At 51.0% G+C, this 12,572-nt stretch overlaps 5 protein-coding genes across 6 annotated transcripts in view; 4 read left to right on the top strand and 1 right to left on the bottom strand.

Moving 5' to 3' along the window:
* The first annotated feature begins 51 nt into the window (after window positions 1–51).
* Window positions 52–2,004, top strand: PV10_00131 (uncharacterized protein). The gene is made up of 3 exons (XM_016364166.1): window positions 52–642; window positions 702–881; window positions 936–2,004. Exons 1-3 carry the CDS (start codon window positions 602–604, stop codon window positions 1,069–1,071), a joined length of 357 nt encoding a protein of 118 aa, XP_016227815.1. The 5' UTR covers window positions 52–601; the 3' UTR covers window positions 1,072–2,004.
* Window positions 917–2,354, bottom strand: PV10_00132 (uncharacterized protein). Its single transcript, XM_016364167.1, has 2 exons — window positions 1,352–2,354; window positions 917–1,301 (listed from the first exon to the last, which is right to left on the bottom strand). The coding sequence occupies exons 1-2, from the start codon at window positions 2,201–2,203 to the stop codon at window positions 1,254–1,256; spliced, it is 900 nt and encodes a 299-aa protein (XP_016227816.1). The 5' UTR covers window positions 2,204–2,354; the 3' UTR covers window positions 917–1,253.
* A 222-nt stretch (window positions 2,355–2,576) lies between these two features.
* PV10_00133 (uncharacterized protein) lies at window positions 2,577–5,184 on the top strand. The gene is made up of 2 exons (XM_016364168.1): window positions 2,577–2,632; window positions 2,682–5,184. Coding segments are annotated over exons 1-2 (2,415 nt in total). The 5' UTR covers window positions 2,577–2,630; the 3' UTR covers window positions 5,095–5,184.
* Window positions 5,185–5,572: 388 nt separating this feature from the next.
* On the top strand, window positions 5,573–9,389 carry PV10_00134. 2 transcript variants are annotated; one of them, XM_016364169.1, is made up of 5 exons: window positions 5,573–5,852; window positions 5,902–6,064; window positions 6,123–6,293; window positions 6,351–8,232; window positions 8,286–9,389. In XM_016364169.1, exons 1-5 carry the CDS (start codon window positions 5,785–5,787, stop codon window positions 9,038–9,040), a joined length of 3,039 nt encoding a protein of 1,012 aa, XP_016227818.1. In that variant the 5' UTR covers window positions 5,573–5,784; the 3' UTR covers window positions 9,041–9,389. The 2 variants fall into 2 exon arrangements, with proteins under 2 accessions (XP_016227818.1, XP_016227819.1); XM_016364170.1 differs by having other exon boundaries at window positions 6,351–9,389.
* Window positions 9,390–10,549: 1,160 nt separating this feature from the next.
* Window positions 10,550–12,572, top strand: part of PV10_00135 (uncharacterized protein) — a gene marked incomplete at its 5' end in the record, with an annotated part of 3,532 nt that continues 1,509 nt past the window's right edge. Inside the window, 2 exons of the mRNA XM_016364171.1 lie at window positions 10,550–11,924; window positions 12,032–12,268. Of these exons, the coding sequence (XP_016227820.1) occupies window positions 10,550–11,924; window positions 12,032–12,268 (1,612 nt within the window). The remainder of the gene's footprint in view (window positions 11,925–12,031; window positions 12,269–12,572) is intronic.

Genomic DNA, 12,572 nt, shown 5'->3' on the forward strand with positions numbered 1-12,572 from the left:
TAGAAAAGAGACCTCCCACGCCTCCCAACGGGGGATTGTTCCGTGCACACGGTGTTGACCGAAAAGTCTGTTACAAGTTCATCAGATTTCTGACTGCCATTATTATTATTGCCATATAGACATTATTAACTGGGTTTTGAATTTCCCACTACGGAACACTTGGTTTTCTAACTCTTGATCTAGGTGTCCAAGTAGTAGCCTCTGCAATTCCGTGGTTGGCAACTCTTGGGGCATGCGTTACTTGATCAATTGACTTAGAAAGCCTTGAAACTGTTTACTGACACCATCTCACGCGCAAGAGAACCCTTTACCAACGCAGCACTGATATCCTGGGCAAAGAATCGTTGTCGGACACCGTGATAAAGTGTCAGACCTACGTTCCTGCAAAAGCCCGGGCTAACTCCGAATTTCGGCCACTACAAGTTCTAAGGGCGTTCCTGCTGTCCGAAGACCCAAGACCACACACACTTTACAGAAAACCTTTTTGGGCTGGTTGGCGACAAGCACGAGATTGAAAATCCCGCCATAAGTTTCCACAATCACCAACGCAGTGTTTTCGGCACCCCTTGTCTTCTCCATACACCCGTGCAGTGAGGAAACTATGGGGAGCATCCGACGCAGCAAAACGAAGCGCCGTACTCGGTCCGATACTCTCTCCTCCAATAAAAATTACCGCGCACATGCTAATCCACACAACACAGTGATCTCGACCAGGTCAGAGCCGACCTCAGATCCCCAAAACACCTTGCTCGGCACAAGGATGCTAAGGCCAGCGAGGATCTCCCTGGTCTAGGGGCTTTCTACTGCACCGAGTGCGCAAAATACTTTTCCGATAGCCACAACCTCAACGAGCATCGACGAGGCAAAAATCATAAGAGAAGGTCAGGATACACTGAATGATGAATCCTTTGTAATACGACACTGACGACGAACAGGGTACGCATGCTCAAGGACGAAGCGCATTCTCAAAAGCTGGCAGATGCTGCCATCGGCCTCGGCACAGACAATGGTACTAAACAGAGTGGCGAGACCGAGTCAAGCCATACCGCTATGGAGGATGTGCAGGCCTAGACTTTGTAAAAGGGGCCTTTTATAACAGCAGTAACATTCCTGCCTTTGCCCGAGACACTGTTTCCTAGAGACACTGGGAAGACATTGCCACGACTTGACGACTCGACGAGGCAGATGACAACCTGACCTTCGGCATTGTTACGGCCCGGCATCATGCCGTCATCCTCCAACCAGTAACCTGGTCACTGCTTATGGTCAAAGAATGCCATAATTCTTTCATAAACATACCACTGCTGGATGTAAGCGCCTGCCGATTCTTGCAAAGATGAGAGACACATACCTGCACCGCATTCACAACAAATGCGCGTAAGCTGCAGATCCCGATTCCCCGATAGAATCCTCCAAGTCCAGACGTCTGCCAAACGTCTTTGGCGATGCCAAGGGAGGATTGTACTGATCGAGAAATTGCTGCTTGTTCACTCCGAAGAAGACCTTGTTGCTCTGGATGCCACGATGGTTGGGTCTGTAGACGTGTCTTGATCACGTCGAGTGGGTATATTGACACCCACGTTACAACCCCGGCAATGCCTCCGCTGATGAGGACATCCGTGGTAGAAGGCGCCAGAAAGGGATCTGCTTGTCTTGACAAGAGTAACCTCTTGCTGAGTTCATAGGACCAGAAATACCAACCGTAGCCGAAAGCATCCCTGGCACTGGTTATAGCCCCACCATAGTAGAGTCCACGCAGTCCATGGCGACTCCAAATGGACTTTAGCACCTTGTATGAAGATTCTTGCCCGTCCACAATCAGCTGAGCTCGACACTTGATGAGCTCTGAAGGTGCTGAAACCACAAATGTTGCCAACCCTCCTAGGGCACCGGCAACCCAGATCTTGCTTAGGTCTACTCCTGCAAGCTTTGTATAATCGACAATGCTGGGATCCATCCAATACAATGAACGGTTGAATGACATGAAGAGTATCGAGTTCAAAGCGCCGTACCCAAGGATGGGTGCAGCAGCCCCCCGGAATAGGCCAGTGAACCGTGACGCTGTCGTTCCCGGCTCTTGCTGAGGAGCTGCAACTGTGCTCCCTGGGCTTGCCTGAGCCTTTACTTTCAGGACATCGAGTCTATTCCCAATCAGAATCCCCAAAGCCCCAGAGAGGTAGCTGGCCCAGAAATCTGCGGACATGATTCCTTTGTGCCTGATGGAATAGACTTGATCGCCCCAGCTCTACTGCGGACTTGTTGCTTGCTGTGGTATCATTCTATCAATAGAATCATATGACAGTCGTATCGTCGTGCCCGCCGTTGAAACCCATCGAAGACAGTCTTGACCCAGGTGTTCTCCATGATTAAGATGACCAGAGAGTTTGTGGACGGCCCAAGACATGGTGGGGCCTATTCCACATCATAACGGGTAGGCATTATCACGTGATTGCGCGTTGCTCAAAACACGTCCGACGTGCTTGCCAGTTTCGAACACGCGTCTGGTGAACGCCCCGTCATCTGCTCCGTAGAGATATTTGCCACTGTATCTCTCTCAGCTAATGCAAAGTCTGTGTTCCGGCAAGGGCAGCTTACTGCAAGTTGGATAAGCTCTTACCTGAGACTCGAACATGTACTGAATTCCTACCCATCTTCCAACTCGACGTGGCTGACTCTAACAGGATACGGTCCAAAACTTCTGTCCATGACATGGACAAGGAAAACATTCCACCGGCCAAAACGAGCAGACTTAGTGTCAACTCCCCTGCAGCCTTGGACCGACTCACCAAGCCATTCAAATGTCCAGCCTCTGCCAATGCCCGAAAGGCCCGTGGAGAACCACCAAGAAAGCGCAGAAAAGTCAACTATGCTGAAGCTGACGGAGGAAGCAATGATACTAGTGGAGGGTTTAGTCTCGAGGAGGATGTGGTTGCGCTAAAAGACAAGTTCCCTGTGTTCGAGGTCAGAGACAAGGAATCAACCTTTCGGGCAAGATTTCTGGTGCCGCTTATCAACAAGAGTTCCATCGATCCCTCTCGACAAGCACCAAGTCTGGGTATGAGAAGAGGACTTCCATTCGTCAACAAACCACTTCACGATCCCAGTGGAGAGTTTGCCATCGTATTATATGACCCAACAATCGATGGTAAACCCAACGTCCCTCTGGTAGACCCTCCGCCTGCGGAGCAACCAAAGCTGGACATCCCTCTGATGCACAAAAGTCTCAACGAGATTCTGGGCATCAAGAAACAAGTCGAAAGTGATAGACCAGAAGTTCCTGTCGTCATCAACCCGAAATTATCCAAAGTACTACGTCCACATCAGGTGGAGGGTGTCAAGTTCTTGTATAAATGTACAACTGGACTGGTGGACGAGAAGGCGAAGGGCTGCATTATGGCAGACGAGATGGGGCTTGGAAAAACCCTGCAATGCATCACGCTCATGTTTACGCTGCTGAAGCAATCGCCGACGGCCGGCAAGTCTACCATACAGAAATGCGTTATTGCGTGCCCTGCAAGCCTCGTCAAGAATTGGGCCAATGAGTTGGTCAAATGGTTGGGTGAAGGGGTGATCAACCCATTTGCCATTGATGGAAAGGCCACAAAGGAAGAATTGACAACTCAACTCCGACAGTGGGCCGTTGCTTCTGGCAGATCGGTGGCCAGACCTGTGCTCATCGTCTCATATGAGTCGCTGAGACTCAATATTGAAGAGTTGAAAGATGTCAAGATTGGTCTTCTGCTTTGTGACGAAGGACATCGCTTGAAAAACGCAGAGAGCGAAACTTACCTCGCTCTTACCGGACTCAGTGTCGAGCGTCGAGTTATCCTTTCAGGAACGCCGATCCAGAATGACCTCACCGAATACTTTGCTTTGCTGGATTTTGCAAACCCTGGATATCTAGGGACTAAGGCTGATTTCCGCAAGAGATTCGAGCTACCGATTCTCCGTGGTCGAGACGCAGCTGGGTCAGACTCTGACAAAGAAAAGGGCGAAGCAGCCAACGCTGAACTCGGCGCGATGGTCAAGAAGTTCATCATCCGACGCACCAACGACATATTGTCCAAATATCTCCCCGTCAAATATGAGCACGTGGTGTTTTGCAATCTCGCCCCGTTTCAAAAAGATCTTTACAACCATTTTATCCAAAGTCCTGAGATTAAAAGTCTTGTGAGAGGGAAGGGGAGCCAGCCTCTCAAAGCAATTGGTATGCTCAAGAAGCTGTGCAATCACCCAGACCTGCTTGATCTGGAACACGATTTGCCGGGCAGCGAAGCTTTATGGCCTGACGACTATGTTCCAAAAGAGCATCGAGGCCGAGACCGAGACATCAAATCCTGGCATTCGGGAAAATTCGCAGTCCTCGAACGAATGCTTGCAAGGATTCGACAGGATACCAATGATAAAATTGTTCTCATCAGTAACTATACCCAGACTTTGGACGTTTTCGAAAAGCTCTGCCGAGCTCGCAATTATGGGTGTCTCCGACTCGACGGGACGATGAATGTTAACAAGAGGCAAAAACTTGTGGACAAGTTCAACGATCCTAACGGGGAAGAATTTATTTTCCTCCTCAGCAGCAAGGCCGGTGGCTGTGGGATCAACCTGATCGGAGCAAATCGGCTCATCCTCTTTGACCCAGACTGGAACCCGGCGGCAGATCAGCAAGCTCTTGCTCGGGTTTGGAGAGATGGACAGAAGAAGGATTGTTTTGTTTACAGGTTCATGGGGACGGGGACAATTGAGGAGAAGATCTTCCAACGTCAATCGCACAAGCAAGCTCTGTCATCAACCGTGGTGGATTCTGCCGAAGACGTTGAACGCCATTTCACACTCGACTCGCTGAGAGAGTTGTTCCAGTTCAAGCCGGGAACGACGAGTGACACCCATGACACATTCAAGTGCAAACGATGCCGACCGGATGGCATTCAGTCCATCAAGGCGCCAGCGATGCTGTATGGCGATACGAGTACTTGGAACCATTTTGTGAATAACGGCGAGGAAGGGCCATTGGGGAAAATCCAAGACTTGCTGTTGCGACAGGAAGCTTCTGAGGATGCCGTGAGCGCCGTGTTTCAGTACATCAGCCATTAGGGAGACCTTTGACGAATTGTTTATGTGAAGCAGTTTAAAGAAATGAAGAACTCGATATAAATGGCGGGCGAGAAGATCTGTGAAGCTCTGGAACTAGGTTGGTGGACCTCAAGATGATGACTGGCCTCAACTTGCGGATGATTGAAGGCAATAGGTACCTACTCCGTAGATAGACATAAGAATTGCCAAGTTGAATGTCCAGCGAGTACCCATTGAGAAACCCGTAAGGTCCACGACTTGGGGTAGTCATGAATTTGTCATACAATGATCGCCATCATTCTGGTATTTGTGCCATCGACCTTCTCCTTTTATTAGCTACCAGGTCAAGTCTTGTCAGTGGATAAAAGTTGGTGGAGCAAAAGGCGTCGTTGGGGTGAGGTTGCCCGCCACCAATCAGAGTCGGTGCTGGGGAACCCAAGGTAAATGGCAGGAACGACTCCCTGCCCCGCCTCTTCAACGTCGACTAACCTGTTCCTTCCCCTGCATCGTCGGCTTAATTGGACGACACAACCAACGCGTCCAGCCTAACACTGGCCTCGACGGGGCCAACTTTTCATTAGGTGTGACTGTCTTCGTGTATCGACACCTGTGCTCCATCCTAATAAGGACGCGATCATCAAGGATCTTTTCAGCGCAACCGCTTTCTGATGATGACATCGTACATTGACCTTGGAACCTCATCATATCATCATGGACCCTTCAGTTCAGCGGTTGTTGACCGATAAGTTATACGACAAGCGCAAGCAAGGTGCTCTAGAGTAAGGCTGATCTGGTGCATCCTCAAAAGAACCACGCTGACCGTCCAAGACTCGAGCACTTTATCCGCCAAGCCGCTGCTGCCAAAGAATGGGACAAGATCCAAAGGACTTTGGACCAGCTCTGCCATGATTACGCCTACGCTGTTCATCTCCCTCACGCCCGAAATGGAGGTCTGATAGGTCTAGCAGCTGCCTCGATTGCCTTGGGCACAGTGAGTCTCGAATCTTGCGCACCTGTATGTTCACACTGCCTGACGCACCCCCTCGCAGGACGAGGTCGCACGCTATTTGCAAGTGATAGTGCCACCGGTTTTGGCTTGCTTCACCGATCAGGATGCACGTGTACGCTACTATGCCTGCGAAGCGATGTACAACATCTCCAAAGTGGCAAAAGGCGAGGTGCTTGTTTTTTTTAACGACATCTTTGATACGCTTTGCAAGGTAGGCGCGACTCTCGAGTCTGAGCCATCATGTGACAGTCTACTGAAACCAACATAGCTTGCTGCAGATTCGGAACTGTCGGTCAAGAACGGCGCTGAACTGCTTGATCGTTTGATCAAAGACATCGTTGCCGAGTCTGCCGCTTCCTACGTGTCCGTCTTGAATTTCAACGCTGCAGACAATACAGACGGTGGTAACAGCGACAAGTCTGTGTCTGATCAGTCAAGCATCGAATATCCCACTGCCTTCTCGTTGGCAAGATTCATCCCTCTCCTCGAAGAACGCATCCATGTGATCAATCCCTTTACTAGGACTTTTCTTGTTTCATGGCTGACGCTCTTGGACACCATTCCCGATCTGGAACTCGTTCACTACCTACCCGCATTCCTGGGCGGCTTGTTCAAGTTTCTCGGCGACCCAAACAGAGACGTCTACGTAGCCACCCAAGGTCTTCTTGAACGCTTTCTTGGCGAGATTAAGAAAATTGCAAAGATCAAGCGTGGCATTGCGCAGAGTCGGAAGTCTCGCACTAGTCAAAGAGGACGCTTGTCCCACAGTCCGGCCGATAGTGGACCTACCCGCGACAGTGCCTCTAATGACAACGCAATCGATGATTCCGAGTCGGGAACGGCGCTTGATGACGATGAGGATGAGGACAAGATGGACCAACATGATGGAGACTGGATTCCTGGTCAAGATGTAGTCGTCGATCATACAAAGATCCTCGACATCTTGCTCAAGTTTGTCGATGTCTCCTCTAGTAGAGAGACAAACCCGAACCTACGCCTGGAAGGCCTATCCAAACAAAAAGAAGAGGAGATCGGTATTGTTGCTCTCCGGTGGATTGATAGCTTCTTCGAGATCAGTCCCGAAGAGATCCTACAATACGTTCCCCGACTCCTGACTCAAGTGCTCCCGGCGCTTTCTGCCCAGTCGGAGCAGGTGAGGACGACCGCCAGCAAAGTCAACAGATCCCTGATGGACTATATCCTTACGTTCCAGGACGAAGTCCATACTGAAGACAGACATCCACGTTCCACAAGCGGGCTGGGATCGTTGGCTGCTAGGGACAATGAGGTACAGGAAAAGCGACACTCGGGCCTCGCAAACAAGAGCCTGCCTGCGCTCCCGTTGAGTGTGAGTGAAGTGTCACCTGAAGAGGCTGCAGAGCTTGGACAGTCGCCGCCCGAAGATACCCCAAGGTCTACGGCTGCTCCATCTCCACAACCTATGGCAGACCTGGACTATGCCGCGGCTGTCAACGCGTTGACACTTCAATTCTTGAACGAGCACGAAGAGACGCGTGTGGCCGCATTGAGCTGGTTGATCATGTTGCACCGAAAGGCTCCTAAAAAAGTCCTCGCGTTTAATGACGGTACGTTCCCAGCACTGCTCAAGACACTCTCCGACCCCGCCGAAGCAGTCGTCACCCGAGATCTTCAGCTCTTGTCCCAAATCTCCAAAAACAGCGAGGACGGCTATTTTACCTCTTTCATGGTGGCACTGTTGCAGCTGTTTTCGACAGACAGAAAGCTTCTCGAGATTAGAGGCAACTTGATAATCCGCCAATTATGCCTTAACCTGCAACCTGAAAGAATTTACAGAACCTTGGCCGACTGTATTGAGAAGGACGAGGACATTGAGTTTTCGAGCATCATGGTACAGAATCTGAACAACAACCTTATTACTGCCCCTGAACTCGCAGAGTTGAGAAAGCGGCTCAGAAACCTCGACAGCAAAGAAGGACAAATGTTCTTTGTAGCACTCTTTCGCGCATGGTGCTACAACGCCGTTGCAACTTTCTCCCTTTGTCTGCTTGCTCAAGCATATGAGCAAGCATACAACCTGCTGCAGATCTTTGCGGACCTGGAAATGACGGTCAACATGCTCATTCAAATCGACAAGTTGGTGCAATTACTCGAGAGTCCAGTATTTACATGTAAGACAGGCCGAATAGCCGCTGATCTTTGCAGCTGACTGTTTCGACTATAGATCTACGTCTACAACTTCTCGAACCGGATCGATATCCATATTTGTACAAATGCCTCTACGGTCTGCTGATGCTCTTACCACAATCGTCGGCATTTGGCGCACTCAAGAATCGGCTCAACTCTGTATCGGCAATTGGACTCCTACACACACCTGCAGCCATGCCTACATCGGCTCGTCCCTCTGTCGTCGGCGGCATGTCTGGCCAGGCATTGCCCAATGCAACGGGAACTAATGTTTCTGGTCGGCTGAACCGCACCAGGGACGCCAATTCCGCCAGTGACGTGAAGTGGCCCGAACTACTGGACAAATTCAAGCAGACGCAAGAAAAAGCACGACGTAGGCATGAAAGGCTTCTGCGTGGCGGATTTGACGCAGACAACGTATATGGCCCTACATCTGCGACGAGAAGTTTGAATGATGCAATTGAGGGAGGCAGAGACAGTCGAGCGAGTAATCGGTCCGTTGGTGAAGGCGGGACTAGAGGTGGTGTTGGACGTGGAGGGACGCTGGGCAGACCTTTGAGCCTAATGGGCCCATCAGGGGTCACGTCTGGTGTTGGAGGGAGAGGAGGAGCTACAGGCGCGGGTATTCAAGGCTCCGGCACGGCGGCTGCGGCGGGAGTCTCTGGGTCTGATGGACGGGCACTCCCACATAAAAGAGGCCACAGTCTGGCTGGTAGTTTTGGCAAATTCACTAGTGGCATTACGCGGGCGGGCAGTAGTCGAGATCGTGAGAAGGAGAAAGGAAAGAAGTGAGAGGATCCGGTGACCAGATAGCAAAGTGGATGCGGCAAAGGAGGGTTTGATTTGGAAAGCAGTCTCGATATTGGGGAGATGGCTGAGCACAAGGGACAGCCAGGCGAATACTTGTTGGAGAAGGGCGTCTATCGAGTGTGCACAATGGTTGTGATTGACGTGGTCGTTGTTTCCTTGTCCGCTGTTGGTTTGGTTGAAGGCGTTGTTTGGCAAGGAACGAAACAGCAATTAGAGGCTTAGTTAGAGGAAACACAGCACTTGGATGTGAGTCGTCGACATGCTTTTCAGCCATCATATTGTCTGGAGAATCAGATGTACAGAATACCATAGCCAAGTCAGGTGATTTGAGTATAGTTGACCGAGGTGGCCCCTCGGCCTCCGAGTAGGTGCGTAGTTTCCCAAACTGCCTCGACGTCTCCCACTGTGCCTTCCTTCACCTGTCCACGGTCTCATTTGGCAGGCATGACGTCAGATGGTTCCTGCGGTTAGCATCTGGACGCGCTCTACCGCGGCGCGTCACGCGACGGTTTCGAAGCTTAATTCAAGGTCGAAGGCCTGGAAAATGGAGGAAGGAGCTTGGAGGACTGGTAGGACTTGGGACTTGGGAACTTGAGGACTTGGGACTCGGGAACTTGAGGACTTGGGACTCGGGAACTTGAGGACTTGGGACTCGGGAACTTGAGGACTTGTCTTGTAACTTCTATCATGCTATGACATGTTTCCAAGTCAAGATGCATCACTGTAAACCCCATGTTCTTGTGGTATCCCCAAGGTATGATCTCCTCGACCCTCCCTTAACTCTTAACCCTCCCGCTAGTCGCCTTCTCTGCCTACCCAGACTCCCTTGCTGCATGCCGACTCGACTGGCCTAGAGAGAACATACTTTGCCACGCTGAGCAGTCCTCAATCTTCATCGTTCAAGGTATGATTGCGTGGATATAGGATGTACAATGTGCTTATCGCCTTCGCTCACCTCTGGTCAGGTAGTTTGCTTTCCTCTGGCTCTTCCTCAAACTTGGTCTAGAACTGCATGAGCTCCCCGAATTTCAACCCTGATGAATCCCTGTGTCCATCGAGGTGGGCTTCAGATGCTCATTTCGAAAACAATCAAGATTCCCAATGCGAAAGTATGGCCGTCCCAAGTTGCAAGCGATTCTCGATGCTCCATTCTCATGTCCTCAAATTCATGGAAGCCCCTTTGAAGAGAAAATCATTTCACACATCCCTTTGCCCATTCCACAGGCCCAAGCTGTCTTCATTCCAGTCGACATGTGTTCGATGGTATGTGAGTGTCGGTGCTCCTGAGGTCTGTGCAGTGGGCTTAACATGGTATTGCTCACTGGAATGCTGCATTCTCCTGGTGCAATCATCTCTTATGATCGGCTCTCTTCATAAGCAATCCCTCCTTCTCATCCTGTTCGCCTTTTCATTTCCACAGTCATTCATTCAAATCCACGTTCTGCAGTCCCTTTTTTGTTCTGCCTGCTTTCTTTCAACCCCGCCGTCACCATGTGGTCGGCTTCGTCGCTCCTTTTTGCATCCCTTGCCGTGCCTTTGGCAACCGTCTCGGCACAAGCTCTAACTACCGTTACTTATGGTCCCTCTGGCCCCTGCCCAGTCCCGTCAACCACCAGCTCTATCATTGTACAGCCAGTGTACTACAGCTCCTTCTTTCAATCTGCTTCTCAGATTGTGAATCTGTGGGGTGATGGCAACAACATCGCCATCAACAATGCCCCCGTAGAATATGTTGCCAATACATACATCACCACTGTCATCACTACTGTGAGCTCCGGAAGCGGGAGCACCTCTGTGACTTTGACAACAACTGCAACAGTCGATGGAACCGCCACAACCACCGCCACCACAACCCCGAGCCTGACGACCACGACTCCTGGCCTGACAACGACGACGACCCTTGCTCAAACCCCTCCCATAATTTTTACCCCAGTCGAGGCTCCTCCAGTCACTCCGTTGCCAGAAGAAGTTCTCACTGTCACTTTGACCATAGATGGAGTCGTGGTCACGACTACGACCTCTCAGCCAACTTTCACTGCTCTAGGCCAGGGCATGCCAAGCGGAACCCAGACAGCCATTTCCCCTGAAGACCCGGTTCTCATCGCCGTGGCCTTTGGCGGTGGTGGTGAGCGGAGAAAGAGACAGGCCAGCGCGCCAGTCATCGCCGGATTCTCTCAGGGTGAGAAGGCAGGCGCTGGCACTAACTGTGGCTTTGCAAGTAGGTACTACATTGAAGAGGGAAAGCTGAAGAGTGGTGACAAGACCGTGGGCCTCAACGCTAGCGACTTCTACGTTCCCTTGGTTCCTGTGGAGTGGTACAATGACATTCAGACCGAGTTATTTTTCGTTGATGGTATCTTACGTTGGGAGTCACATCTCCGTGGTCCCGGACAAACTTATCAATGTGGCCGAGGTCCTTTGTACTTTGGTTTTCCCTTCCCTCCAAGACCAGATTGCTATACTGTGATCTTGGGAGGTATCGCAGCGAGTCAATGTCCTGTCGACTACATCGCTCAAGGCCTCACTCCGCCGGAAGATCAAACCCCCGGATCAACCACCCGTCCGGGAAGCACAGGGTCAACTACCCGGCGTTCTTCGACATTGGTGCCACCGACATCAGCCACATCCGTCAGCGTTGAACCCACTTCCAGTGAATCTGTGTCTTTCACAGCATCTTCCTCTGAGGATGGATCCGATTCCTCGACCACAACACAGTCACCTAGTGCGACCATTCCTGCCTCAAGTACCACTGGCATCCAGAGCACCTCCGTTGTGGGGGAACCCTCTACTTCTCCATCGACCACAGGTCCAACAGTGGACCCTCCATCTGGGACCACGCCGGTAGTCCCAGACACATCTTCTACAGGTAACTCCCCTCTTAAGTTCTTGATGAATAACCTCCCCACTGGATCTGATTGACAAATTCTATCCCGTCTTATGACATCTGGCCATTTTGCTAACTCCTTTCGATAGGAGGAGTATCAAGCACAGGAGTCGAATCCACAACAGGGGCTGGAGTCTCTACCACCACTAGCGAAGGCGACATCTCAACCGTCAGTACCTCCACCAGTGGGCTCGTCGGCGAGACATCCACGACCACCGGCCCTGTGGTCGCTACCACGACTACAGCAGTCATTGATCAGACCACGACCACGCTGGACGTCACAACGACAACAGCAGCAGCTACTACCACGACAGCTATAACAGAAGGTGCGTCAATGTCTTTAGTGTGTCAAGTGCAAGCAGCCTTGGGTCAGCACACAGCCTTTTTAACTTTACTTTTAAATATCCTTCATCAAGCGCAAAACTGACTGTAGATCAATATATAGAAACAACAACGGTAAGTACTACGGGAGACGCCGAAACCACGACAGTAGGTACCACCACCACTGTTGCTCCCCCTGAGACGACGACGACTACTACTGATGCTCCCATTACAACGACTACCACCACTGATGCTCCCATTACGACGACAACCACCACTGATGCTCCCATTACGACGACAACCACCACT

The sequence above is a fragment of the Exophiala mesophila genome (assembly GCF_000836275.1).
Source record: "Exophiala mesophila strain CBS 40295 unplaced genomic scaffold supercont1.1, whole genome shotgun sequence".
NCBI lineage: Eukaryota > Fungi > Ascomycota > Eurotiomycetes > Chaetothyriales > Herpotrichiellaceae > Exophiala > Exophiala mesophila.